The 25,680-nt window shown below is 41.9% G+C and overlaps 1 protein-coding gene across 2 annotated transcripts; it reads right to left on the minus strand.

The window, feature by feature from the left end:
- Positions 1–1,497: 1,497 nt before the first annotated feature.
- Positions 1,498–23,945, minus strand: Clns1a (chloride nucleotide-sensitive channel 1A). 2 transcript variants are annotated; one of them, XM_052158334.1, is made up of 7 exons: positions 23,733–23,945; positions 14,879–15,015; positions 8,965–9,063; positions 7,234–7,341; positions 5,889–6,062; positions 3,615–3,704; positions 1,992–2,164 (listed from the first exon to the last, which is right to left on the minus strand). In XM_052158334.1, the coding sequence occupies exons 1-6, from the start codon at positions 23,870–23,872 to the stop codon at positions 3,637–3,639; spliced, it is 726 nt and encodes a 241-aa protein (XP_052014294.1). In that variant the 5' UTR covers positions 23,873–23,945; the 3' UTR covers positions 1,992–2,164; positions 3,615–3,636. The 2 variants fall into 2 exon arrangements, with proteins under 2 accessions (XP_052014287.1, XP_052014294.1); XM_052158327.1 differs by lacking the exon at positions 3,615–3,704 and having other exon boundaries at positions 1,498–2,164.
- Positions 23,946–25,680: the final 1,735 nt, after the last annotated feature.

A 25,680-nucleotide genomic window follows, 5' to 3' on the forward strand; every position in this document is an offset into this window, starting at 1 on the left:
CGACTTTACCTGTTCCCTTCAAAGCTATGGATGTAATTGTCTATGATAGTTTGATGCCTGGTCCCTTGCCTTGATGACAGAATCACCTATAGCAGCAGACCAACCACAGCAAATCTCATAGAAGAGTCCACAGGACCCTGAAACCCGTTCTTCAAAAAGATAAGCAATGAAATTTCTACTGTCAACCCATGAGGTGTTAGCCCCCATTTAATGAGTATATCCCTAGGGTAAAATTGTGGGTGCCATTTAGATTGATAGCAGAGATACATGTACAAGGAGTGTGTACTTAGTACCAGCTGCTCGTAGGTATGAAGGCTGTATTGTTTTGGAAAACAGGCTTAAAAACTACAGTTCAATACCCACGTAACCTGAGTGGCACCTAAAACTGAGCTGGGGAGATGGCTCAGTTTATAGACTGCCTTCCTTGCAAACATCAGAACCTGAGTGTGGCTCCTACCACTCATGCAATAGTGGGGGGCAGAGTGTCTGTAATTTCAGTGTTGAGAAGAGTAGTGTCAACAGAGGGCCAGGAAGGCAGACGATCCCTGGAGTTTGCTGGTCAGCCAGTCTATTCCAGGTTCAGTAAGTTAACCTCATCTCAAGAAATAAGGCAGATGGGGCTCAGTGTTAAACAGCTAAGAGTATTGAAGAGGACCCAAGTTCAGTTCCCAAAACCATCAAATAGCCCAGGTCCAGGGGGTCAGGCACCCTCTGTGTACAGACCCACATGCATATACATAAAGTAAAAATGAGTAGGGTGGCACATGCCTTGAATGTAAGCAGTAGGAGAGCAGAGCCAGGCAGATCTCTGTAAATTCCAGGCCAGCCACACTGAGCCTGTCTCCTCCACCACAACTCCTCTCTTTAGTACTAGTATTTTGCTTATGTGTTCATGTGATACTTAGCTGAGGATGACCTTGCGTTTCTGACCTCTTGCTTCCATCTCCTGAGTACTAGTATTTATAGGTATACACAACCAGGCTAGTAGGGACTAAACCCAGGGCCTCATGAGCTAGATCAGTTCTCTACCAACTCATTTATATCCCTAGCTCCAGCATTACTTTAAAACTTTATTTATGTGTATGAGTGTATCTATCTGCACGTGTAGCTGAGTGCTCAGAGAAACCAGAAGAGGTTGTCAGATCCCTGGGAGCCGGCAGGACAGCAGCTGTGAGCTGCCCGTACAGAAGCAGAGGACCTGAATTCAGGTCCTCTAAAAGAGCAGTGTGCTAGGGCTGGAGCAGTGGCTCAGCAGCTAAGAATAACTGCTGCTCTTGCAGAGGACCTGGGTCAGTTCCCAGCATCCTTGTGGTAGTTCATAAAACACCTGGAACTCCAATTCCAGTGATTCCAATGCCTTCTTCAGACCTCCATGGGCACCGGTTATACACATGATATACACATACACATACAGGCAAAACATACACACACATATAATTTAAAAACCTTAAATCTTTTCTCATTAATGGTTTTAGTCAAGAGCAAAAACCACAGTGATATATAAAACCCAGATTTATTTGTTGACTATTACAAAGACAAAATATCATTAAGAGTACGTTGCAGACTTCATTTCAGATTATTTATTCTGTGACAGAAAGCTAACGTTCAGAGGGTGGACAGTCAGGACCTGACCTAGGAGAACATAACAGAGCTGATGGTAACTGAGGAGGAGCAGAAGCCAGCACACAAGCATCATGTCATGGCGAGATGTGGCTGAGCCCCAAGCAGAGGACCCAGGCCTCTGTGGAAAATGCTAAAGACTGCTCCCTCTGAGGCCCTGCGCTTTTTATCTCGGGAATAGGGGAGGTCTCCTAAGTCCCAGAGACATCTAAGCTTCGCCACCTCATGTTCGCCTGCTATGAGCTCTGTGCATTTCACCACAGGCCTCGCAGCTGACAGATTGCACACAGCAAAGGCAGGAATTAGAGGCCTTCTCAGAAGATACCTAGACACAGGAAGCTTAGAAGTAGATGAGAAACTACAAATACCCGTTCAGTTAATTCACCTTTGTTAATAGAGGTCATAGTCTCTTCTGCTGGTGACAGCTTGCTGTCTCATTATACATTGTCTTGAGAAATGAGTTTTGGAGAAGAAAAAAGCCTTTCACCAGCCCCATCCTGGAGTGAAGAGGCACCAAGTTCTTGCCTACAGTTAAGAGCAGAATCTGAAAGACAAAGGGATCACAGTTATGATTACTAATAGCCACTATTTAGTGAGGCCTTCTGGGTTGTAGACTCATATCTCAGGCCTTGTAATATCCCCGACAAGTAACTAAGTTTCCATCTTACAGATGAGGAACCTGAGAACCTGGTAAGTGATGCCATCTCTGGAGGAGCACAGGTAGCCTGTGTATACATGCATGGAGGAGCTGTGATTCTATGATCCCTGGGCACTCTTCTGTACCCTATCTCATGTACCCGGAGGTTTGAAATTTTTAACGGTCACATGAACACTCTAATCCTTCTTCAGGCTTTAAAAGCACATACAATCTTAAATGATCAAAAAATTACAGTTTAGAAATCAGGTCAACTACTAGATGAACATTAATAAAATTTATGAGTACAGATTTTTTTTTTTTGCCACTAAGCAGAGAGAGAAACTAAGCAGAGAGAGAAGCAATGAGCAGAAAACAAATCAGCAGCTCAAATCTGCAACAATTTTATGGTTATTTCACTATTATAACGAATCCAAGAATCTCTGCAAGGCACTGCAGCAGCAGCCCACTGTGTGAACATTAGCGATGTGCCAAATGAGTCTCTCGTGCCAGCTATAAACAGAATGATTCTCAGAGAAATATGGAAAAGACAGATTAAGGAAAAAAATTTTCATTCAGGCCAACAATATACTTACAAATGACAGCCACTGCCCCCTTCCCTCCAAAAGCAGCTATCACTAACAGGATAATAAGTAACAGAGGTGACGGGTCTGGGAGTAGGTGGTTCTCCATGGCGTAGAAAGATGAAGTTCTTGACATCTGGGACTGTGAGAGCTGAAAACTAACTGGGCACCAGGAAAGCCAGCCAGTGATGTTAGCAGCAGAGAATCTGCTCACTACAGACTATACAAAAGCATCAAAGGTGCAAGGAAGATATATAAATCACAGAATTTCTCTAAGGTTATTTTTTTTGATAGCCACATTAGAAGAAAACAGAGACCCAATGTTATCATTCTTTTACAACTGCAGTAATTTGGAAACACTGAAATTTAAAAAATATAAGTATATATTTATTTTATGTGTATGGGTCCCATGAGCATGTAGTGCCTGTGGAGGCCAGAAGAGGGCGTCATATCTTTCTGGAACTGAACTTGGAGATGTTTGTAGGACAAAAACCCATGTAATTTCCAGTAACCAGAGATGAGCAACAGTTTTTAAACTACTACCTTTATAGAATTCTCTTGAATTATGAATTTTCTGGGTTTTTTGTTGTTGCTTGTTTGTTTGTTTGAGACAGGGTTTCTCTGTATAGCCCTGGCTGTCCTGGAACTCAGAAATCCACCTGTCCCAAGTGCTGGGATTAAAGGCATGCGCCACCACTGCCCGGCAAATTATGAATTTTTTACATCAATCATTTCAGGGATCTACATGTTATAATAAGAGAGAATAAGCTACTCACTGTATAGTGGCATAAATCATCTTCAATGATCAACATCTGCATCCTCAAATTGTCCGGCAACAGTTGGTGTGGTTTCTACCTCCATGCCATCTGAACACAAAGGGATTGATTCTATTTCAGACAGGTAGATTCAGCAAGGTCTGAGCATGGTGGTACCTGCCTTTAGTCCCAGCACTTGGGAGGCAGTCAGGTAGAACTGAGTTTGAGGCCAGCCCAGTCTGTGTAGTAATTTCCAAATATATGTGAGACCCAATCTAAAAGAATAAAATAAAATAATAACTGGATTTTAAGATTTGGGCATTTTGTTGTCTTTGAAACAGGGTCTCACATAGTCCAGGCCATCCTCCGTTCCTGACCTCAGTCCCCATGTGCTAGGACTGCACATGTACTACCACACCAGGCTGTCTAACACCTCCAATTCCACTCTTTCTATTTTGAAAACTAAATTACCTGAAAAGAGACTGAAAGGAAAATATTACCTGTGGACTTAAGTTAAAATCAACCTAAACATCTAACTTAGTAAATTCACAACAGCAACACACATATACATACAAATCCTAGGTAGGACTCAATTTATGCCTTTTCTTCTTTTTTTTTCTTTAAAAAAAAAAATTGGAATGTTTTGCTATATAGCCTAGGCTGGCTCAAAGTCACCGTGTAATCCAGGCTCACCTCCAAGTGTGGTGATCACAAATGTGTGCTACCATGTCTGGCTGGCAGGAATTTATTTTTTTAAGATTTATTTATTTATTTTATTTGAGTACATTATAGCTGTTTTCCGACACACTGGAAAAGGGCATCAGATCCCATTACAGACGGTTGTGAGCCACCATGTGGTTGCTGGGAATTGAACTCAGGATCTCTGGAAGATCCATCTCTCTAGCCCCCAGGAATTTTCAAATGCACTAAGCACCAACTGTTCATTCTTCACAGTGTGTTATACTGTTAGACATTATTTAAAGGTATTTTGTAATACACCCACAAAAGGCCTAAGCCACAATGTAGGAAAAAAAAAAAACAGCAAATTTTATCATCCTATTATCATCATCTCACTAAACAGCATGGGATGAAGGCTGAAGATACAGATCAGCAGTTAAGAATAAGAACACTGGCTACTTTTCATAGGACCCAGGTTCGATTCCCAGCACCCACGTGGCAGATAGCAACTGTCTACAATTTCAATCCCAGGGGGTCTGACACCCTCTTCTGGCTTCCAAGAGCACCAATTATGCAAATGGAGCTCAGACACACATGCAGGCAAACACCCATACACATAGAATACAATTTTTAAAAAAGGTGTAAGAGGGGGACAGAAAAAACAAGTGCTCTAGAAAGAAACATATATAGTTGTTTACTTTCTCACTCCTGACCTTCACCCAACTCTTCACCTGCTACAAACTTCTACCAAAAGTCCCCTGGACATGTGAACAAGGCATGCTAGGATAGGATAATTACATGAGTTTACTGGTCTGTGACTAGCATGGGCAATACAGAAGAAACAATTCCTGTCCCATGTCCCCATCCTTGCCAATATCCCAGGTCAATATGCTGTGTGCATGGAGAGATCAATCACAGTGTCATAAGAAGTGGAAGTGGACCAACGTAAGACACTAAAGCCACCTCAGGATGTCCTGTAGTCATTAAAACAGTGTTGCCATGTCACCAGTGCATAAAATACTAATATAAACTAAGCACATGTAAAATGCAAGAGGTACTTATGACAGTGGTAGGCAGATTATTTTTATATAATGGTTCATTCAATCCTCTTGCCACTTATCAGCTGTTTGACTTCAAGCAATTCAATCCTTCTTACTTTAGCTGTCTAACGTGTAAAATTAGTTAATAAACTAACCCAACAGAGTTCTAAAAAGAATTAAATGAATACATATAAGGGGGGATGGCACCTGCCTCTAATACCAGTAGTAAGAAGGCAGAGGCAGGTGGATCTCTGAGTTCAAGGCCAGCCTGGTCTACTTCAAGAGTTCCAGGACAGCCAGAAGCTACACAGAGAAACCCTGTCTCGGGGGAAAAAAAACACACCCCTTCTCTCACCCCAAAAGAGTAAATACACAGAGATGTGTTTTAAATCCAGGTGTGACCTGTAATCAGCTCGGGTTAAAAAGCACAGAGCTGCCCCACGTGATGAACCATGTCACACCTTCAGAGACAACACTGCATGAGGGAGTCTGCAGCAATGACTCTGCAATCTTCTGGCTTCCAAGAGAAAACTTGGCTACTTTAAGATTTCCCAGTCTGAAGAGAAAGAACACTCACCTTCATAATTTCTTACTGAATCTTCTGTTCGGACGCCTGCCATATTATATTGGCTGCTCACAGACTGAGAAAGCATTCCTTCTAATCTCTCCAATGTGGCTTGCCCTTCTGCTGTTAAATGGGATAGTCCTTCTTCATAGGTATAAAATGTAGGGATGTCTCCCTGTCCTTGTTCTAAACAAACAGAACACTTTTAAACTATTTTATACATCAGTTGGAAAAAAGGAAAATGGAAAATAAATAATGCATTTGCTGGAATGTGTAGGCTTCCAAGGATTTCCAATATTTATTGATAGGGTCATTATTAAGAGTTCCAAAAAGAAAAGAAAAAAAAAATGTCCCTACCCACTAGAATGAGAAAACATTTACAAGATAATAAACTAGAAAACAGTAGTTCCCAAAGAATGGGCTTATCTAGGGATCAGAGGGTGCTTTTCAAATTAGTGAATCCTTTATTATTCCAAGGTGAGAATTTTACAAGTAAACACAAAATTTGATAATGAAAGAATTTTGAATTAACATGTTTCTTTTTAAAAAAATCAGAAAATCTAAAAAATATATAAAAAGGATAAAACATAAAACCACTTTAAAAATCTCTAAGAAATGAGAATATATTTGTATATATCAAGAATAATCCCAGATATGGGTAGTCTTAAGGCCAGGAACTGGATTCATACGTAGGAAAGAACTTTAGATACCCAGATTGGCACAAAAGGAACCCTTTGTGCCTGAGTCTGCGGTTTATCAGGCAAGGGAGCACATCCTCATCTGGGGAGGCAAGGGGAAATAGCTGTAGATAAATGTCTATGGTTCTAGGGAAACAGAAATTAAAGTGAGAGCCAGATGACCCCGTGCTTCTGAGCGTTTGCTGTCTTCAGGGGACTGGAGTTTGGTTCCCAGCATCTAGCTAGCAGTTCACACCGTAATTCTAGTTCAGGGGGTTCCAAAACCCTTTTCTGGCCTCTGAGGACACCAGGCACAATGTTGTACACATATAAACCCAGGTAAAACACTCATACATGTAAAATAAACAAATTAAAATCAACTTTAAAGAGGTATATATGAACAGAGCTCTCTGTGGGGAGGGTGGGGGCAGCCAGCTCAGTCTGAGATATGCTCTTGACCACCACTTTCTAGCGATCCTTTTCTTTCCCACTTGTTTCTATTATCCATCCCCGCCCCTAATACCTTACTTTTGTTTGCTTGGGAAATCCATTCATTTCCCCAGTTTGTCTGCTGAAAGGGCCTACACGCAAGTATACTAGTGGATCGTCCCCTTTAGTTATCGCCATCTTACATACTTAAAGTGAAACTGTAAAGCCAATGTGAGACCCAAGTCACTGACCGTGTGCTTCCACATCATACTCCTCTCCATCATAGTCATCTGAGTCTTCATCCTCAGGGTCTGGATGCAAGGCCTGGCACTCACACATTGTCGTGAACATCGCCTCCACTGAAAGACATTAAACTATAACTAGTATTTTTTCCAGTGCACCACAGAATTTTAGAATAAATATAACCACTGCTATAAACTATTTTAAAAGCAGATAAAAGGTTTACTAGGATAACTCTATTCATAAAACCTGCAAAATTCAAATAGCAATTGATCATGAAAAGTACTTGAGGGCTGGAGTGATGGCTCGGGAGGTAAGAGCATTCACTGACTACTCTTTTGAAGGTCCTTAGTTCAAATCCCATCACCCACATGGTGGCTCACAACCGTCTGTAATGAGATCTGATGCCTTCTTCTATCTATCTATCTATCTATCTATCTATCTATCTATCTATCTATCTATCTATCTATCTATCTATCATATATAGATGTCATATATAAGTACACTGTAGTTATCTTCAGATACTCCATAAAAGGGCATCAGATCTTGTTATGGATGGGTATGAGCCACCATGTGGTTGCTGGGATTTGAACTCATGACCTTTGGGATAGTGGGCGGTGCTCTTAACCACTGAGCCATCTTTCCAGCCCCCTGACGCCTTCTTCTGGTGTCTGAAGACAACTACAGTGTACTTACATATAATAAATCTTAAAAAAAAAAAAAAGAAAAAGAAAAAAGAAAAGTACTTGAGACAATGAACAACTCACAAAGTAAGAGTTTAAGGCATTGAGATCTCTTCATGGGTGGTTGGATTTAAGAAAAAAAGGCCAAGCTGGGTGATGTGGCTCAAGCCTTTGATACCAGCATTCATAAGGCAGAAGCCAACAATTTCTTTGAGTTTAAGGCCTGATATGTTCTTCGACAGTCGGGACAATATAGAGAGACCCTGTTGAAAAGGGCAAGGGCATGGGGGCTGGAGAGAAGGCTCAGCGGTTAAGAGCACTGACTGCTCTTTTGAAGGCCCTGAGTTCAAATCCCAGCAACCACATGGTAGCTCACAGCCATCTATAATGGGATCTGACACCCTCTTCTGTAGTGTCTGAAGACAGCTACAGTGTACTTACTTATAATAAATAAATGAATGAATAAATAAACAAACCTTAAAAAAAGGGGGGGGGGCAGGACAGGGCAGAACAAAGAGAAAAGGAGAAGGTCAGAGTTGTTGGTCACACTAATTAGGATAAAGCCTCTGTCACATGATGTGCCTTCGACATTTCAACTCTGAAAGTGCTTCCAGCAGTTGACACTGAATCAGCAACATCAACCAGGAAGACTAACCAGAATCCTCTTTGCACAAAATGTACCAGGTACCACACTGCTAACAATAACCTGTGACAGTAGTAAGTACCTGCTCAATGACTTAAGGAGGCTGAACTGGGGGCTGGAGAGATGGCTCAGCGCTTAAGGGCACTGACTGCTCTTCCAAAGGTCCTGAGTTCAAATCCCAGCAACCACATGGTGGCTTACAACCATCTGTAATAAGATCTGATGCCCTCTTCTGGTGTGTCTGAAGACAACTACAGTGTACTCACATAGATTAAATAAATAAATTAAAAAAAAAAAAAAGGAGGCTGAACTGAAGATAAAGCAATAGAACGGAGGGAACTGTAATGAAGGTGAGAGGTGTGAGTGCCCATGGGAGAGGGAACATAGAGAAAAGATCAGTGTCACACAACACTCACATGCTGACTTATCACTGGGCACAAATCTAAATTCAGAAATGGGTTCAACATCATCATCGTCTTCCTCATCCTCATCAGAGAGAGGTTCTTTTGATTCTTCTATAAGAGAAATAAAAGTAAACTTTTTAGACATTAAACATTTTTTTTGTTGTTTTTTGAAAGCCTTTACTTCTGTGTGCCTGTGTAAGCTTCTATGTACAGAACACATGCAGGGACCAGAAGAGGACACTAAGTCCCCTGGAGCTAGAGGTAGAAGCACTATGAGTCACCTAGCATGGGTCCTGGAAACCTAACCCTGGTCTTCTGAAAGAGCAGCTGGAGCTCTTAACTGCTGGTTTGTCTCTCCAGTCTCAAGGAATAAAAACGTTTAAATAAAACAAAGTATTTATGGGTGGTTAAGAGCACCGACTGCTATTCTGAAGGTCCTGAGTTCAAATCTCAGCAACCACATGGTAGCTCACAACCATCTGTAATGAGATCTGACCCCCTTTTCTGGGGTGTCTGAAGATAACTACAGTGCACTTATATATAATAAAATAAATAAATCTTTTTTTAAAAAAAGTATTTATTTCACATTTTAAAGACACTGAAGCTAGATCCTAGTGTACCTGAGATACTTGTACCTCAGAAGGAGAAGCAAATATATACACAAAAAATATAACGAACAGGCTAGGAAATTTACTGGTAAATCTAAGTATTACAATTCAGTTTTTATTGATGGTTATTTCAGAGCTGGGAAAGGTGCTCAGCAGGAACACACTTGCAATGCACTGCACACAGCACTAAGAGCAGTGAGACTATATAATAGACTATAGAGCAGATAAAGGAATAGTTTGTAGATAAACAAAATGTTCAAGGAGAAGAGGGACAAAAACAATAGCTTAGTGGTAGACACTATGCACAGAACTCCTGGATCCAAGTCCTTTCACTGGAAAACTGAATGTATAAATGTATCAACACAGATACATTTGAAAAAGGAACAAGATGAAAATGCTAGTTGCAGAATATATAGTATCATTTACATTAAAATTTTAAACATAGAACCATTATATTGGTTGGAGGCATATACATATTCAGTAAAGGTTAAAAGCATATAGAGAAGGGCTAGAGAACTGGCTCAGTAGTTAGAGCACTTGTAACTCTCACAGAGAACCCAGATTCAATTCCCAACACTCATACACAATTGTCTGTAACTCCAGTGCCAGGAGATCTACTCCCTTCTTCCTGACTTCGACAGGCACCAGGCAGATACGTGATGTAGGCAAAATACTCACATACATAAAATAATCATAAAGACCCAAACAAAGCACACACAGGAAGGGCAGCCAGCACCTTTACAATACTGTTTAACTTGAGTCAGCGCAGAGGATGAAATGGGAGCCAAAGACAGCTCTCAGACTGGGCATAGTGGCACCCATCTTTAATCCCTGCCAGGGGGGCTGAGGCAGGCAGGTCTCTATGAGTTTAAGACCAGTGTTTAAGATCTATATAGTGAGTGCCAGGATAGAGAGAGACACCCTCCCCCAAAAGGGCAGCTTTTAACAATATTTCATTAATTCTCCTTAAAAACTTATTTGGGAAAAGTGATAGAATTTACACTGAGTACTAAATAGAAAAAAAATTATATTTTCTGTTTGAATCACTTCATAATGAAAAAAAAATAGGCCAATAAAACTGACATCACAAAATGAACATGTTTGCTGAAATCAGCAATCTTAAAATACAAATTAAGGGCTGGTGAGGTGGCTCAGCAGGTAAAGAACTTGCTGCATACGCCCAACAACACTGAGCCCCAGAGCCCATTTAAAGGTGGAAAGAACCAAATCCACATGTACACACACATACTGCACGCACGAATATAAACACAGCCTGGGCTGACAAGATAGGACGGATGGCCTGGGGATGTAACTCAGTGGTGGAGGGCTTGCCAAGCATGGTCAGAGTCCTGGATCCAAAGAAGAAAAAAGTAAAATTACAAACAGACAGACAGACCTTTAACCAACCATGCAGGTGGAGAAAATGGAGTAATACTTGTTAATATAGTAAACCTACTTGCAGGGGTGGGCGAGTCAGTCTTCACTGTAACAACATGCTGATCAATTGACACAAAGGCAAAGGGATTTGGCTGCTCAACAGGCAGCTGGCTCCAGTTAGGGAACTGAGTCATGAAGGAGGGGTGAGAGGAAGGAGCACTGCTTCCCTCATGGCAACCAGGAAGCAGGGTGCAGGAAAGGAAGAGGGGAGGAAACGCAGGACCGCCCACGTGGCAGGCTTCTTTCTTCTTTTGTTCCCCTGGACGCTATCCACAGTTGGGGCCTCCTCCCCTCAACTCTCCAAGTGAACTGCCCCTGGACACCCTCACAGATACACGGTACACTTTCCTTTGGAGTTTCTCCATCCAGTAAGGCTGACAAGGTAAACACTGGGCATCCACTAATGCAGTATCATTTAATACAAGGTCAGTGTAGAAGAGCATGAAGATAGGCAAAAGAAAAAAAACTGTGGCCACTGATAATACCTTTAAGTAACAAGTTTCATAGTTCCTTTTCTGTGCTGTTTCCAATGGCATATTATTTAATATATCTATCTTTAGTTATCAAGCAGAATACACATAATGGAAAATTCTAAATCACTGAGTTAGTCACGAGCTCCAAACTTTGCTGATGCATTTAAAAAAAGAATATGTCGCCATACTACAATTACAGTAGTAATTGTGTAAGAATAACACAGTCTAGAATAACAATAATTCAAAGTGCAGAGGATAGGACCTAGTGTCTAGATACTCTTCCCAGAAACAGCCACTGGTGTGTGTGTGTGTGTGTGTGTGTGTGTGTGTGTGTGTGTGTGTGTGTGTGTGTGTGAGAGAGAGAGAGAGAGAGAGAGAGAGAGAGAGAGAGAGAGAGAGAGAGATGCAGGTGTGACTGGCATGTTTGCTTGTACACATGTATATAAGTTGAGCCCAGGTCTTTGATCGCCACTTTTTGTTTTGCTTTGCTTTGTTTTGTTTTGTTTTTGAGACATGGTTTCTCACTGTTTTGGTGAGAATGGCTGGTCTGTGGGATCTGCCTATCTATGTTCCTGCAGTGCTTGGGCAAAAGGTGCAGTTTTAATGTGGGTGCTGAGAACTCGATCTCCATGGTTATACTGAACTGAACCCATCTAGACTCTGGAAATAAACACTATTGACAATTTCTTAGTCTCAGGAACCTACTACAAGGCTGCAGACGGAAGGAAATGTAGTAACTGCCAGGCACAACCCTTATCCAGGACACGAAGCCCTGCCTGGGTTTAAGCACCAACATAAACAGAGCACAGCAGCATTCAGGCCACCAAGTGATTATAACCTTACCACATGTTAAAGGCTTAGTCACTAGCCGGTGGAGTCCTGGGGGTAGTAGAATCTTTCGGAGGCCATGTGGAAAGTGAGACTAACATAATCCTCTACTGATTTAGTTTTATAAGAAAACTGAGACTCATGAGAAAACGCCTTGCCTGGCAAGTAAGGCACAGCTTGCTTATTGGTGTGCTGGGTCCTGCTATCTACCATTACTGAATCCTTGCCTCACTAGAGTTTTGTGGGCTGGACAAGTACTGTTGCTCAGTGCCAATGTGAGACACGCTTGAGGGCATTATGCAGCAGCATTTATTTTGGTTTTGGTGGTAGAGTTTGAATCAGATGCTTGGGCCACATTACACCGAGTCAGGCCTCTAGCTCCAACCCATCAGCATTTGGAATTGACAAGAATACTTTTAAAGTTTTCCATTTCAAATACTACCTAACAATTATCTTATTTAAAGCTATGGTTGGAAACTTGAGTGTCACTCAAAGACCCATACATTAAAAGTTAAGTCATCAGCCTGTGGTGCTAGTGGGAGGCAGAGTCTTTAGGAGGTGAGGACATGTGGAGGCTCAAAGTCCCCTCAACCACTAGCTCTTGCCATGGTATGCTGTGCCAACATAGGTCCAAAGAAACAGGACCAAATGAAAATAAGCTAAAATTCGTGACTCATAATCCAAAATCAGCCTCTTATTCTTCAGACACACCAGATCGGATCTCATTACAGATGGTTGTGGGCCACCATGTGGTTGCTGGGATTTGAACTCAGGACCTTCAGAAGAATGGTCAGGGCTCTTAACCACTGAGCCATCTCTCCAGCTCACCAGAGACTCATGTTTTGAACACTTGTTGCCCATGGATAGCACCTCGGGCAGGCCTTTGAAGGTTCTACCCACCCCTGAACCCTGCACCCTGGTCCTCTGCCGAATGGATAGCTGCTGCCCACACACCTGCCACCATGTCCCGTGCTCTCCACCACGATGGACTGAAATATCTCTAAAACTGTGAGCAAAACAAAAAAACCCCTTTATTCTGTCAAGTCAGTGAACTTTGTGCTTACTACCTCGTTAAGAAACCATACTACACTCCAAGAACTTTTAACATTTCTGAATCCCTTTTCAAATTTCATTATATTTTTATCTATCTTTGAATATTTTCCAACAGCAAGAATTTGAAATCTTCTAGTGAGAGTACTTTTTAGATAGCTGGATGAGTCATTATCACTTAATAAGGCATGGCTTGCCAGAGTTCTAAAAATCAGCAGCTAGTATTCACAATTAAATATAAATGATTCTATCTGGAACCAAATGAAAACCGCAACTTGAAGATGCCAGGAACAAAGGCTACCCATTATCTTAAAATTAACAACTTGGTTCTATTTTTTATGAATGTAAAACTTGGAAACCTTGTAATGTAGGGTTCTGAACCCTGACACCACTGACATTTGTACTGCACCATTTCTACTGCAGGGAATCTGTCATCTGTTAGATGCCGGCAGCATCCATTCATCCTCCTCCAATGAAAATCTCACCAACCAATGGCAGCACATAAAAGAACTAATGGAAATACATTAAATTCTCCCTGCCATTCATTGAGAACCACTGTAACAAAATAAAAATGATTCTGGGCCTAAAGACACAACTCGGTGGTTAGGAATGCTCACTGCTTGTGGTGGTTTGAATAAGAATGGCCTTCATAAGCTCTTCTGTTTGAACACATGATCCTCAGTTGGAGGAACTGACTCTGCTGCACGCCTCTGCTCTACCACCACCGACTCTAACCCCCGGAACACCTTTTTCTTTAGTTGCTGGTCATGATACTCTGGCACAGCAATAGAAAAGTAGCTAATACACTATTCTAGAAATTCGGTTCTTGAAGTAACTCTAGCTCCAAGGAATCCAATCCTCTTCTGTTTCTGCAGGCATCCACACGCGTAGTATATATTCACACACGTAGCATATATTCACACACAGAAACATGCACATAGTCTGTAACTCCAGTTATAGGGGACTGTACACCCTCTTCTGGCCTCAGTCACACGCAGTAGCACACAGACATAAATGCAGTCAACAACTCTCATTCAAATACACATCTTTAAAATAGAATAAAATAAATAAATAAAATCTATCTTAAATATTTGTAAAGACAGAATATACTAGTCCACATCTCTGAAATGCCTTTAGAAGAAGGAATAAGCAGTTAAAAAATAGGAATATAACCATATTAACAGAAGACTTCTAAGTTTAAATATATGCAGATACATATAAAACCAATGTCCATTAGAAGAAATTCAAGTGGTCAAATTATTTTAGATAATTTAGCTTACTACATTATTATCCAACGTGGGCCAATGGCTTGACTTTTACATTGAGTATTACCAAAGATTGCTTTTGAGATAGCAGCAAGCACACACTGAAAGCACCAGTATCTGGGAGGAGAGGACTGTTAATCTAGCCCAGGAGTTCAGGGCCAACCCAAACAACCTGAAGACCACAAATAAACAAACAACAAACACTGTCCTTTAAAATACACTTTGCTATCAGAGGAAGCACTAGATTGAGTTATAGCATACGTACCTCCAAATTTGGCATTCACCATAACATACAAATGCTCTTGAGGATAAGCATTTGGATCCCTGGACACCGCATGTAAACTAATGGTGGGGTATTCCAGTGAGAATCCTAATCCCGAACCATCTAACCAAGACAGGCGGCTGAAAAACATATTTTAGGCAGATTATTTTTAGAAATCAAATCCTAACTTAATATCCCAAAGTTTATAAAGGTTCAACCTGGACAGTTTTACGTACAGAAATTTAAGTTTATTGACAATATTAGAAATACTCCTAAGAAGCCGGGCGGTGGTGGCGCACGCCTGTAATCCCAGCACTCTGGGAGGCAGAGGCAGGCGGATCTCTGAGTTCGAGGCCAGCCTGGTCTACAGAGCAAGTTCCAGGACAGCCAGGGCTATACAGAGAAACCCTGTCTCCAAAAAAAAAAAAAAAAAGAAAAAAAAAAAAGAAATACTCCTAAAATAAGAAAATTTGGTAACAAGAATTGAATTTTCTCTTCTATGGTTTCTTTTCCTCTAGCTATAAATTCAAACAATTTGGGAGGCAGGTTTTTTCAAGTCACCTGTGTTTATTTTCCCTCTATGTGCACACATGTGGGTACTGGTGGAGGCCAGAGGAGAGAGCATGAGATCCTCTGGAGCTAGAGTTATTATAGCAGGCTGTGAATTCCAACGTGGTTACTGGTGATCTAGCTCTGGTCTTCCAAAAGAGCAGCATGTGTTCCTAACAGCTTTGGGCCCTTACTCCTGTGTCTGTCTTTTATGCTTATCCTTGTTTAGAATTCTTCAGTTACCCTCTTTGTTGTGCAGATCTTTTCAACTAGACAAGTTCCAAATAACTCCATGAGCCCTCTTTTCCACAGGGGCCTCTTCTGTTTTAGACTACAGCTTGGTAACACACACTAGCACATGTATGCTAACAGATGTTTGTCAGTCTGCTACTTCCATCCCTTCATTTAACATTCTTCAAAAATGTCAGCACAGTTCTCATAGGAAAGCACGCACAGACAACACAATTAACCTTTCCATTCATCACACACTAAATTATGGACACAAAAAGCAGCTGGGATTACAATTACAATTCAAAAAAAATAATTATTACCTTAGGAGACAAGGTAAAGTTCCCATTTATTACCAGCTTTAAGAAAAAGCAACATGGGCTGGAGATATGGCTCAATGGTTAAGAGTACTTCCAAAAGACCCAAGTTAGATTCCAAGCACCCACATGGCAGCTCACAATGATATGTAACTCTAAATGCAAAAGATCTGACACCCTCTTCCGGCCTCCTTAGGCACCAGGGACACAGGTGATATGTAGACTTACATGCATGCAAAACACCATACAAAAGAAAGAAAAGGGGAGGGGACGGGAGGGGAGCTGGAGAGATGGCTCAGCGGTTAAGAGCACTAACAGCTTTTTTTTTTTTTTTTTTTGGATTTGCTTTTTTCAAGACAGGGTTTCTCTGTATAGTCCTGGCTGTCCTGGAACTCACTCTGTAGACCAGGCTGGCCTCGAACTCAGAAATCCGCCTGCCTCTGCCTCCCAGAGTGCTGGGATTACAGGCATGCGCCACCACCGCCCGGCCTAACAGCTCTTCCAGAAGTCCTGAGTTCAATTCCCAGCAACCACATGGTAGCTCACAACCACCTGTAATGGGATCTGATTCCCTCTTCTGGTATGTCTGAAGACAGCTAGCTACACTGTACTCATATAAATAAAAATAAAATCTTTAAAAAAAAAAAAAAAGAAAGAAACGACAAAATACTTTTCCCTTAAAGTGCACAAATGCAAATATTTTATTGGTTTAACAAAGGAAACATATCACCAAAGTCAGTACTTTGAATCTTGACAGGTAACGCCTAATTATTACTGGGAATATTTCCCCACTCATGATTTTTTTTTTTTTTTTAATCCGAAAAGCCAGTGAAAACGCCTTGGCAGGGGGCAAGATCCCAAAGAGGTCACAAAATATTTTCAGGGCTGAAAGGAAAAAGGTAATGACTACTAATGAGCATTGGGCTGCTTTTTGTTTTCTGAGGGGTGGTGGTGGTGACCTTACTAATGACCATAGGGTTGTTTTTTTTTGGGGGGGGAGAGCTAACGAGCATTGGGTTGTTTGGGGGAGCAAAATGTTCTAAAACTGAGTGTAGATATGAGTGCATAATGAAAGTCATCAACTTCTATGAATAAAATGGGCAAGTAGTATGTATATAAATCATGTCAATAAATAATGCTATTTTAGGGACTGGAGAGATGGCCTGGTAGTTAAGAACATTGGCTGCTCTTCCAGAGGCCCTAAGTCCAATTCCCAGCAACCATATGGTGGCTCACAGCCACCTGTAATGGGATCAGATGCCCTCTTTTGGTGTGTCTAAAGAGAATGACAGTCAACTCACAAATATAAAATAAATAATGTAACTTTAAAGAGGAATGTCACAATAAAAGCCATTATTTTTTATACAACTACTATACACTAGTGGACTTTTAAGCATAGAAGGGAATGGAGATATTGACTCTACAGAACACATGCATATTCTATAGCTTCCCTACTTTCTCCTCCTTCCTCTCCCCCAGCCCCCACCTCCTATTCCCTCTTATTTTGAGACAGTTTCAATATTTAGCCCATGTTGGCTATGATTTTTTTTCCTTTGAATCAGTGTCTCTCTACATAGCCCTGGCTGTGCCAGAACTCATTGAGATCAGCCTGCCTCTGCCTCTAGTGCTGGTTTAAAGTTGTGCTTTACCACACCTGGCCACAGCCACAGCCTCTTGGAACTCTTCTTGTTTTTCCTGCTTCTGCATCCTAAATGCAAGTGCTGGCATTCATCACAAGCTGTGTCCCCATGCCCAGCTCCATCCTACTTTCTAGAGTACTGAAAGCTCTGGCAAGCTGACCATGGCATACAACTGTAATACGAGCTCCCCAAAGGCTGATTTAGGACCACTATTGTATGTTCAAGACTGATACGGAATTCATATAGTGAACTCTAGACCAGTCTGGTCTATAGACAGTCCATGTCTTAAAACAGACAAAAAACAAATAGCAACAACAACAAAAACCCCAGGTGACATATAATTTTAATCCTATCATTTGGAAGGCAGCGGCAGGCAGATCTCTGTGAGTTCAAACCCAGCCTGGTCTACATAGCAGTTCTAAGTGAGTCAAGGCTAAATCATAAGAACCTGACTAAAATAACAACAAAATAAACACAATACAACACAACAAAACTATGCAACTGGAAAGCCAAGAGCAAGCAGGAACAGTGATAGAGTAGCATTCTAAAATTGTTCTTGGTCAGTTTAAGATGACACTAAATCCTATGCCTCAGGAACTCATCACCAGCAAGGAATCAATGTCTAATGGTATATATTTTGTAACACAATCCTCAGCAAAAGCATTACCAAAAGGCGTATGTTAGACTGTGGTGGTAAATGCACAATTCTATAAACATACTATGATGATGATGACAATGGTTTTGAGACAGGATTTCTGTGTAGCCCTGGCTGACCTCAAATTCAGAGATCCACCTGCCTCTGCCTCCTGAGTGGCTGGATTAAAGGTGAGTGTCACCTGATTCTGGCTATATTATTATTTAATGGTATACTTAAAAAGTAAAAGCAAGGGGGCTGGAGAAATGGCTCAGTGGTTAAGTGTACTGACTGCTCCTCCAAAGGTCCTGAGTTCAAATCCCAGCAACCACATGGTGGCTCACAACCATCCATAACGCGATCTGACTCCCTCTTCTGGAAGTATCTGAAGACAGCTACAGTGTCTTCATATATATATATATATATATATATATACACACACATACATACATACATATACTTACATATAATAAAATAAATCTTAAAAAAAAAAGTAAAAGCAAGAAAAGATGCAGTTATTGGAAAGAATTTTACCACTAGGCTTATTTGAAATAAAAAAGAGGGCTAAGGCAATAAACTTTAAATAGCAAAGTGATAGAAGTCTAAGGAACTGCTCCGTACCCACTGCTTCTAAAGCACTAGGTTTCCTGTGTGAGGAAGGGCATGCCACACGCACCTTTCCCACCTAGTTACTCTCAGTGTGGGGATGAAACAGTGCTCACGGGTGCTGGGTGCTAAGAATAGCCCACTCACACTGTTTCCGTTCTCACCTCCAAAAATCAAAAGGTGACACCCACCTTTAATTCCGCCACTCAGGAGGCAGAGGCAGGTGGATCACCTCCAAAATCTCCTAAATGCCATAATTTAGAATGGACCATCCGAAATTTTGAAGTCCAGAGTAATTTCAAATATTTCGAGCCACAAAACCTGGGTAGTCAAAAAAGTTGGCATCTGAACAGAAACAGTGCCTGTGGTTTAAAGGCTGAAACTGTGCTGCAGGCCCTACGGACACCAGCACACTGTCTCAATACAGCCTCCCTATGGGCTCCAAGGAGCTGAGGTAAACCAGCTTGGCACTTGGAGCAGTACGTACTTGACTTTAAGCTCTAGTTATTTTTAAGTCTCTTCTCACATAAAGCACTTCAAAACCAAAATATATAATTATCTATGGCCAGTCATAAAAAACCAAAGCGAAAGCGACATGAGTCATAAATGCCAGGACAGGATTAGGAGCGCAGTGAACACAGACAAACCCGAGAGTCAGGATAAGTGCAACGGTGCCTTTTATTTCTGGGAAAGTGTTTAAAACAGCACAGGCAGGCAAAAGAATCTGTGTTAGCTTAACTAGTTTAACATTGTTTTGGGAATGATATGTAAAAAAGCATTGTTTCTAAGCTCAAAGTACCTATTTCTAACTTAAATACAAAGCTTACCAGTCTTAACTTCTTTTGAACTACTCATGTCTTTTTATCTTCCTTACTAGGATGAGAATTAGACTTCTTGTAAACACTAAGCTCTGGGGTCTGGAGAGAGATCAGCGCTCACAAGCATGTGCTGTTCTTTGCAGAGGACCACAGTTCAGTCTGCAGTACCTATATGCCAGCTCACGACTTTAAGTCCAGAGCACCCAAGGTCCTCTTCTGACCTCACAGAGTGCAGGCATACATGTGATCCATGTACATACATGCAGGCAAACATCCATACACATGGAATAAAATAAATCTGAAAACAAAACAGCCTCCAAACCCTGAAACTGAGCCCAGGAGTTGTGTGTCTCTAAACACACACACACACAAGCTATTTCCTTAGAGACAAATTCTACACCATTCTCTTCTGGCTTATGTCCTAATAGCTTCCCAAAGGCTCCAATATAATACTGCCAAGTCTGTGGACAAGCTCTTACCTGTTCCAGCTTTGAGTCTTTCTACTCCTTCCTTTCCTCAGATAAAGAACTATAAAGAACACTTACGTATATGCCGTGTATGCATGTGCAAAATACATACATGCCCTGACACAAAGAACACTGTTTTCCACCATTTTACCTAAGCATCCTGCTTTTTTTAATTAGAGTGTGTGCAAGTGCTCGCACGCGCGCGCGCGCGCGCGCACACACACACACACACACACACACACACACACACACACGCCCATTGACCTGGATGCTAGTCACCAGCTGTCATAATTTTGGGGAAACAATCAGTTATTGAATCCCATGACTTGGAAATGCCAGGTGAGAAAAAAAAAAAAAATACAAAGGGTGATCAGACCAAGGAAATGAGGAAAGAGGGTATCTAGAGATGTACAAGATGGAAATGTAATGTTGATTTACTTAAACTCTTAATTCATACACATGTAACCTCTAATTTGGGACATTTACAAAAATGTTTTCTTAAAGAAACATTAAGAGTCTGCCAATAAAAACTTAAAATAAGAGGCTGGAGAGATAGCTCTGCTGTTAAGAACTCTGACTGCTCATCTGAAGGTCCTGAGTTCAAATCCCAGCAACTACATGGTGGCTCACAACCATCTGTAAATGGGATCAGATGCCCTCTTATGGTGTGTCTGAAGACAGCTACAGTGTACTCATATAAATAAGATAAATAAATTAAAAAAAAACAAAAACAAAAACAAAACTTAATGCTATTAAACTTGGAGCCAGCTCTCTAGCCCTCACTTAACAAATCTTTGTAAGCATATATAGGATTAACAACACTTGTATCCTTTAAGCTGTAAATTTTGCAAAATGCAAAAGCATATACAGGAAGCCTCCCCTCCCCAAAAGAATTATAGAAAAACTCATTGGGCTTGGTGGAGCACATACCTTTAGTTCCAGCACTACAGAGGCAAAGGCAGGAAGATCTCTGTGAGTTCCAGGTGAGCTAGGTCTTAAGCAAAAACAAAGAAACAAAACCCATTTTACATAGTGTGAAGGCCACTTTTGGTTGCCAATTTGACTACATCTGAAATTAACTAAAATCCAAAAATGGAGGGCACATCAGTGTGGAGGTTTTTGCTTAATTTGAAGTAGGAGATCCACTTCTAATCCTGACTTGAGTCAGGAAGACTTGAGCCTTTATTCCAGGTCTTGAGGTACGATGCCAGCATCTACTGAGATCAGCTGAGACTTCCAGCCCCTTGCACTGAGCAGCTTCTAATTCTTGGACTTTCCATTCACAGCCAGCCATTGTTAGATTAACTGGACCACAGCCTGTAAATCATCCTAACAAATCCCTGTTCTCAAAAGACAGAAAGAGGTGGCAGGGATTATGCCTACTATAGAATTCAGAGTATAAATGTGTTTAAAAAAAAACAAACCCCTCTTGATTTCGAGAGCAATTTTGATAGTGGACAAAGCCTGGGTGTTTGCAGTGATGAAGAATGCATGGCTATGAAGGGAAGCAAGACTACTAAGAGGGGTGGTGAGTTTGGCTGGCCTATGTGTGGAGTAGCTGGTTCTGAATCTGCATCTGAGGAGATTGGTATCAAAGAGCATAAAAGTATCTTTTATTCTCCTGTAGTAATTGTCATCTCTGAAGTTTTAATTCCTCAGTCTGCTAACCTAGGCCTAGTCGTGGAAGCTTCCAGCCTCCGTACAATCTAATCTAGGCCTAGAAAATTCACAGACTTAGACTTAGTGCTGAATAAACTCACCCTTTCTGGTTCTTTCTGAGCTGAGTTTAACTCAGCTGTTCTGGCACAAACTCCTCTCCAAGATGGCTGATTCAATCTGGCTTCTCTCAGTTTCTCCTGAATAGTTCTGCGTGGCATCAAGCTAACTCTAGCCCTCTGTCCTGATCTTCTGGCTCCTTCTCCTAACCTGTCTCTGTACAGCTGTCCCAGTCCCAGTAAGGCTGCCCCTCCCTCTGCCCTGCTCTCTTCAGTAGCTTCCCTTTCCTCTCCTTTCTCCAGAGAGTTGGGCGGATCCTATTTGGTCAGATCTTTCTCTTATTTGATCACTTTGCCTGCCAATCAATTAAACATCATTTTCAATCATGGTGCTTTCTTCTACAAACTAACTTTATCTACACTAAAAAAAGGTTTTTTTCTAGTATAAAATCTCCGGGCTCACAGGATGATCAAATGTCCTGCAACAAAGGCAGATTTGGAAATCAATGGAGTAGGTATTAACATACTCATTGGAGTAGTCAGGAGAGCGGGCCAGGGAAAGGACCTTAGAGAGACACATGCTTCAAGACGTGGGTCTTTTGAGAAAAGACCTAGGAGAGAGAAAGAATGGAAGGAATAGTCAAGACTGTAAATTGGAAACATCTGTTGGGTATAAACAGTAAGACCTTTGGTGATCTCAACAATTTCTTCTGCATGTGGAGTGTGGAACACATATATATTCCTAACTTTGATAAGATCCATTTTATTTATCCACGTGTATTAGTCAGGGTTCTCTAGAATAACAGAACTTACAGAATGAATGAATGAATCTCCATGACTTCTCTCCTCCTGCCCCTTTTCTTTCTCCCTCCTGACTACTCCAGACTTATATACCAACCAAACTGAGCACCCACTCGCATATGTATTTCCAGTAGGTGTCTAAACACCCGGGTTTTGTCCCACTATCCAAACTGTTCTCTAAACAAATAACTACACATTTATACCCCTGCACTCTGTAGCAGGCATAATCTTGGTTCCCAAAAGATTTGTTTTCCCGTGCCATGACACGACTCTGAATGTAATTAAGATTACTAATCAACTGACGGTGAACTACAGGGGTTAGCCTGGATTTTCTAGTCAGGTCCAATGTTATAACATGAGCTCTTAAAAGCAGAGGATTTCCTCTGTGGCCAACAAATGGAATATAGCAAAAGGTAAACCAAAGCCTCTGAAAGACGAGAGGATATGAGAGGATATGAGAGAAAGGAAGGAGAGAGAGAGAGAGAGAAGGAAGGAAGGTATAGGGGGTAGGAGCGCGTGTGTAGTGTGTATTTTAGTGACATGTCTATATTATTGTGAAAGTACAAAGTCCTGCAGGTAGTCAAATATAAGAATTCCTTCCAGGACTTGCACATCCAGGAGTTGGGTTCAGCTGACTCGGCCCGGCGTGGGACCGAAGATGATCCTTTCCCCCCACCCACACCTGGAGCGGAAAATCCAAGTTCATTAAACCAAACGTCCTAAACCCGTCACAATCTGAGCTACATATTCCACGCAGGGAAATCATCTAGTTCACACGATCATTCAGAAAGCAAGGCCCATCGAAAAACTAACCGAGGCTCTGCAGACTCAAAACTAAACGTGACCACGCGCCAGGCTTGCTGGAGACAGGCCGGTTAAAAAAAAAAAAAAAAAAAAAAAAAAAAAGAGCACACGTCGTTAAGGAGAAACACGGTCTAGAGAACAGAGCCAGCTGAGCTCGGGAATCCCACCCTGCCCGCATAATAGTAGCGTCGGCCGGCGCCCGCTCCACGCAGCATCCCGCGGTCACGCCTTAAGGAGGAAGGCGACCCCCGAGGGAGGCCGGCGCCCGGGAACCCTACCTCTCCGCAATGTAAAGGGTGCCGGTGCCGAGCCCCTTCCCGTTCAGCACAGCCTCGGTATCTGGCTGCTGCAGCCGGAGCCCATCTGCCGACCCAGGCGGCGGGAAGCTTTTGAGGAAGCTCATTGCCGGCGAAAGCATAGCTCCTCACGAACCGAGAATGCCAAGCACCGCAAACGCGGCTCGCTGGGAGCTGCCCCGGAAGCAGTAGCCGTAACCCGGAAGAACAACTTTCTTAGCGAGGGACTTGGCGAGCGGCTGACCATAGAGACGGGATCCTCTAGGCAACTCAGAGGTCTGTGGTGAGCCGGCTGGCTTGTGTCACGTGACGCTGGGTCTACTTTCCCGCTCTAAGGATGCTTAGAATAACCGACTGCTTTCTCTGTGGTTCTGCTTGAAGGTCATAGCAAACCCCGAGAGAGGATGTATAAGGAATATGAAGCCTTTCCCAACAAAACGCGGGAATGAGCCTAGGCCCCAGGAGTCCCTCGCCTAAGGAGGACTCACAGAAATAAAATCCGTACTCATCTGGAGGTCAGAAGTCTCCGGGTTGAGTCTACCTTGCTTCCGTTCTCCTTGGGTTCACGTACAGCCATTTACCAGACCTCTCAGTCCCCACGTCGCCAGAGAGATGGAGCGCCCCATGCCCACGTGTCACACCACGATCACAAAAAGGTCATATTAATGATGGACAGCGCACAGCAGGACAGCCAAAAGACTGTCCCAAGGGGAAGGTAGGCCTCTGGTTAGGAACCCTTGCCTTACCTGCTCGCTAGGCCCCACGAATAAGAGCAGTGAAGACGTACAGGTTTAGTTTCTATTTAACCCGTAACAGAGACCTATAAACCACGCAGCATAAGGACTTTACCTCTTTTATTTCTTCCTGGATTCGTTAGTTGTTTTTGAGACAAGGTGCTTCCTTCTGTAGTCCAGGCTCCAATACTTAATCGATTTGCACCGTACTCTAGTTTACTGGTACTATCACCACCACCATGCATCACCACACCTGCTCAGTTCACTTTTTGTTTTCTTTATGATAAACAATATGCACACATTTTCTATTTCTGACACATTTTTACAGATGGGACCTGAGGCATTAAACCCATGAACTAGAGTTGGTGGGTGAATTCAGTCAGCGCACCTCTAGATTCTATTTTGGCTGTTAAATGTAATATCTACGGGGTTAAGGCTGTTTAGGTTTGATAACATAACATGTAGGATGTGATGGAAGTTTTATCTTTCTTCCTCCTCCTTTTTTTCTTCTTTTTGGAATCTTCTCAACAGAGGAATCTTCAGATTTTTTTTTCCCTTACGATTTTTTTTTTTTTAACTGTGTACATTGAGTGCAGGTGGCCACAGACTCCAGAAGAGAGAATTTGGATCTTCTGAAACTCAAGTTACAGGCAGGTGTGAGCTATCTTGCCTGGGTTCAGTGATCCCATCTGCCAAAGCATTAGGCGTTCTACAGGCTGACCCATGTCTGCAGTGTTATGTTTTCAAATTTGGCCAGTTTGTTATTAGTGAGACTAGGAGACAGGTCTACTGAACAGGAGTGAGGTGGGAGAGGAGTATGGATGTGTGTGAGGAAGGATTCTAGTACGCTCTAAAGGTTAAAACCCTCATCATTTGGATATAGATTGAGAGGAAGAATTTGTGAAGATGAAGACAAGAATAGACAAAGAAGAGAGGTTAAATATCATTTCTAAATTTCCAGTTTAAAAAGTTGAATAGGTGTGCTTTCTAAGTTGTAGATTTCACAAAGAAGTTTTCAAAGTAGGTTCCAAGGGTAGCAGATAAGAGTTCCTGCAGAGCGCTGGATCAGCATGTGTGAGGCTTGAGTTGAATACCCAGTGCTTAAAAAGAGTGGTTTATGAATCTAATTGGAGAAATGATTAATCTGAGACTTTCCCTAAGTCATTTATTTGGTAAAACATACAGTGCTTGGTTCA

This window comes from Apodemus sylvaticus, chromosome 1 (genome assembly GCF_947179515.1).
Source record: "Apodemus sylvaticus chromosome 1, mApoSyl1.1, whole genome shotgun sequence".
Lineage (NCBI taxonomy): Eukaryota > Metazoa > Chordata > Mammalia > Rodentia > Muridae > Apodemus > Apodemus sylvaticus.

What these genes read in the sequence shown, in the direction of transcription:
- Clns1a (XM_052158327.1), bottom strand. Translation starts at nt 23,872, where the DNA reads ATGCTTTCGCCGGCAATGAGCTTCCTCAAAAGCTTCCCGCCGCCTGGG. An exon ending in GGTGAATGCCAAATTTGGAG is followed by an intron (nt 9,064 to 14,878) that starts GTACGTATGCTA and finishes TTTCTCTTATAG; the next exon opens with AAGAATCAAAAGAACCTCTC. An exon ending in GTATGATGTGGAAGCACACG is followed by an intron (nt 6,063 to 7,233) that starts GTCAGTGACTTG and finishes CTGTTTGTTTAG; the next exon opens with AACAAGGACAGGGAGACATC.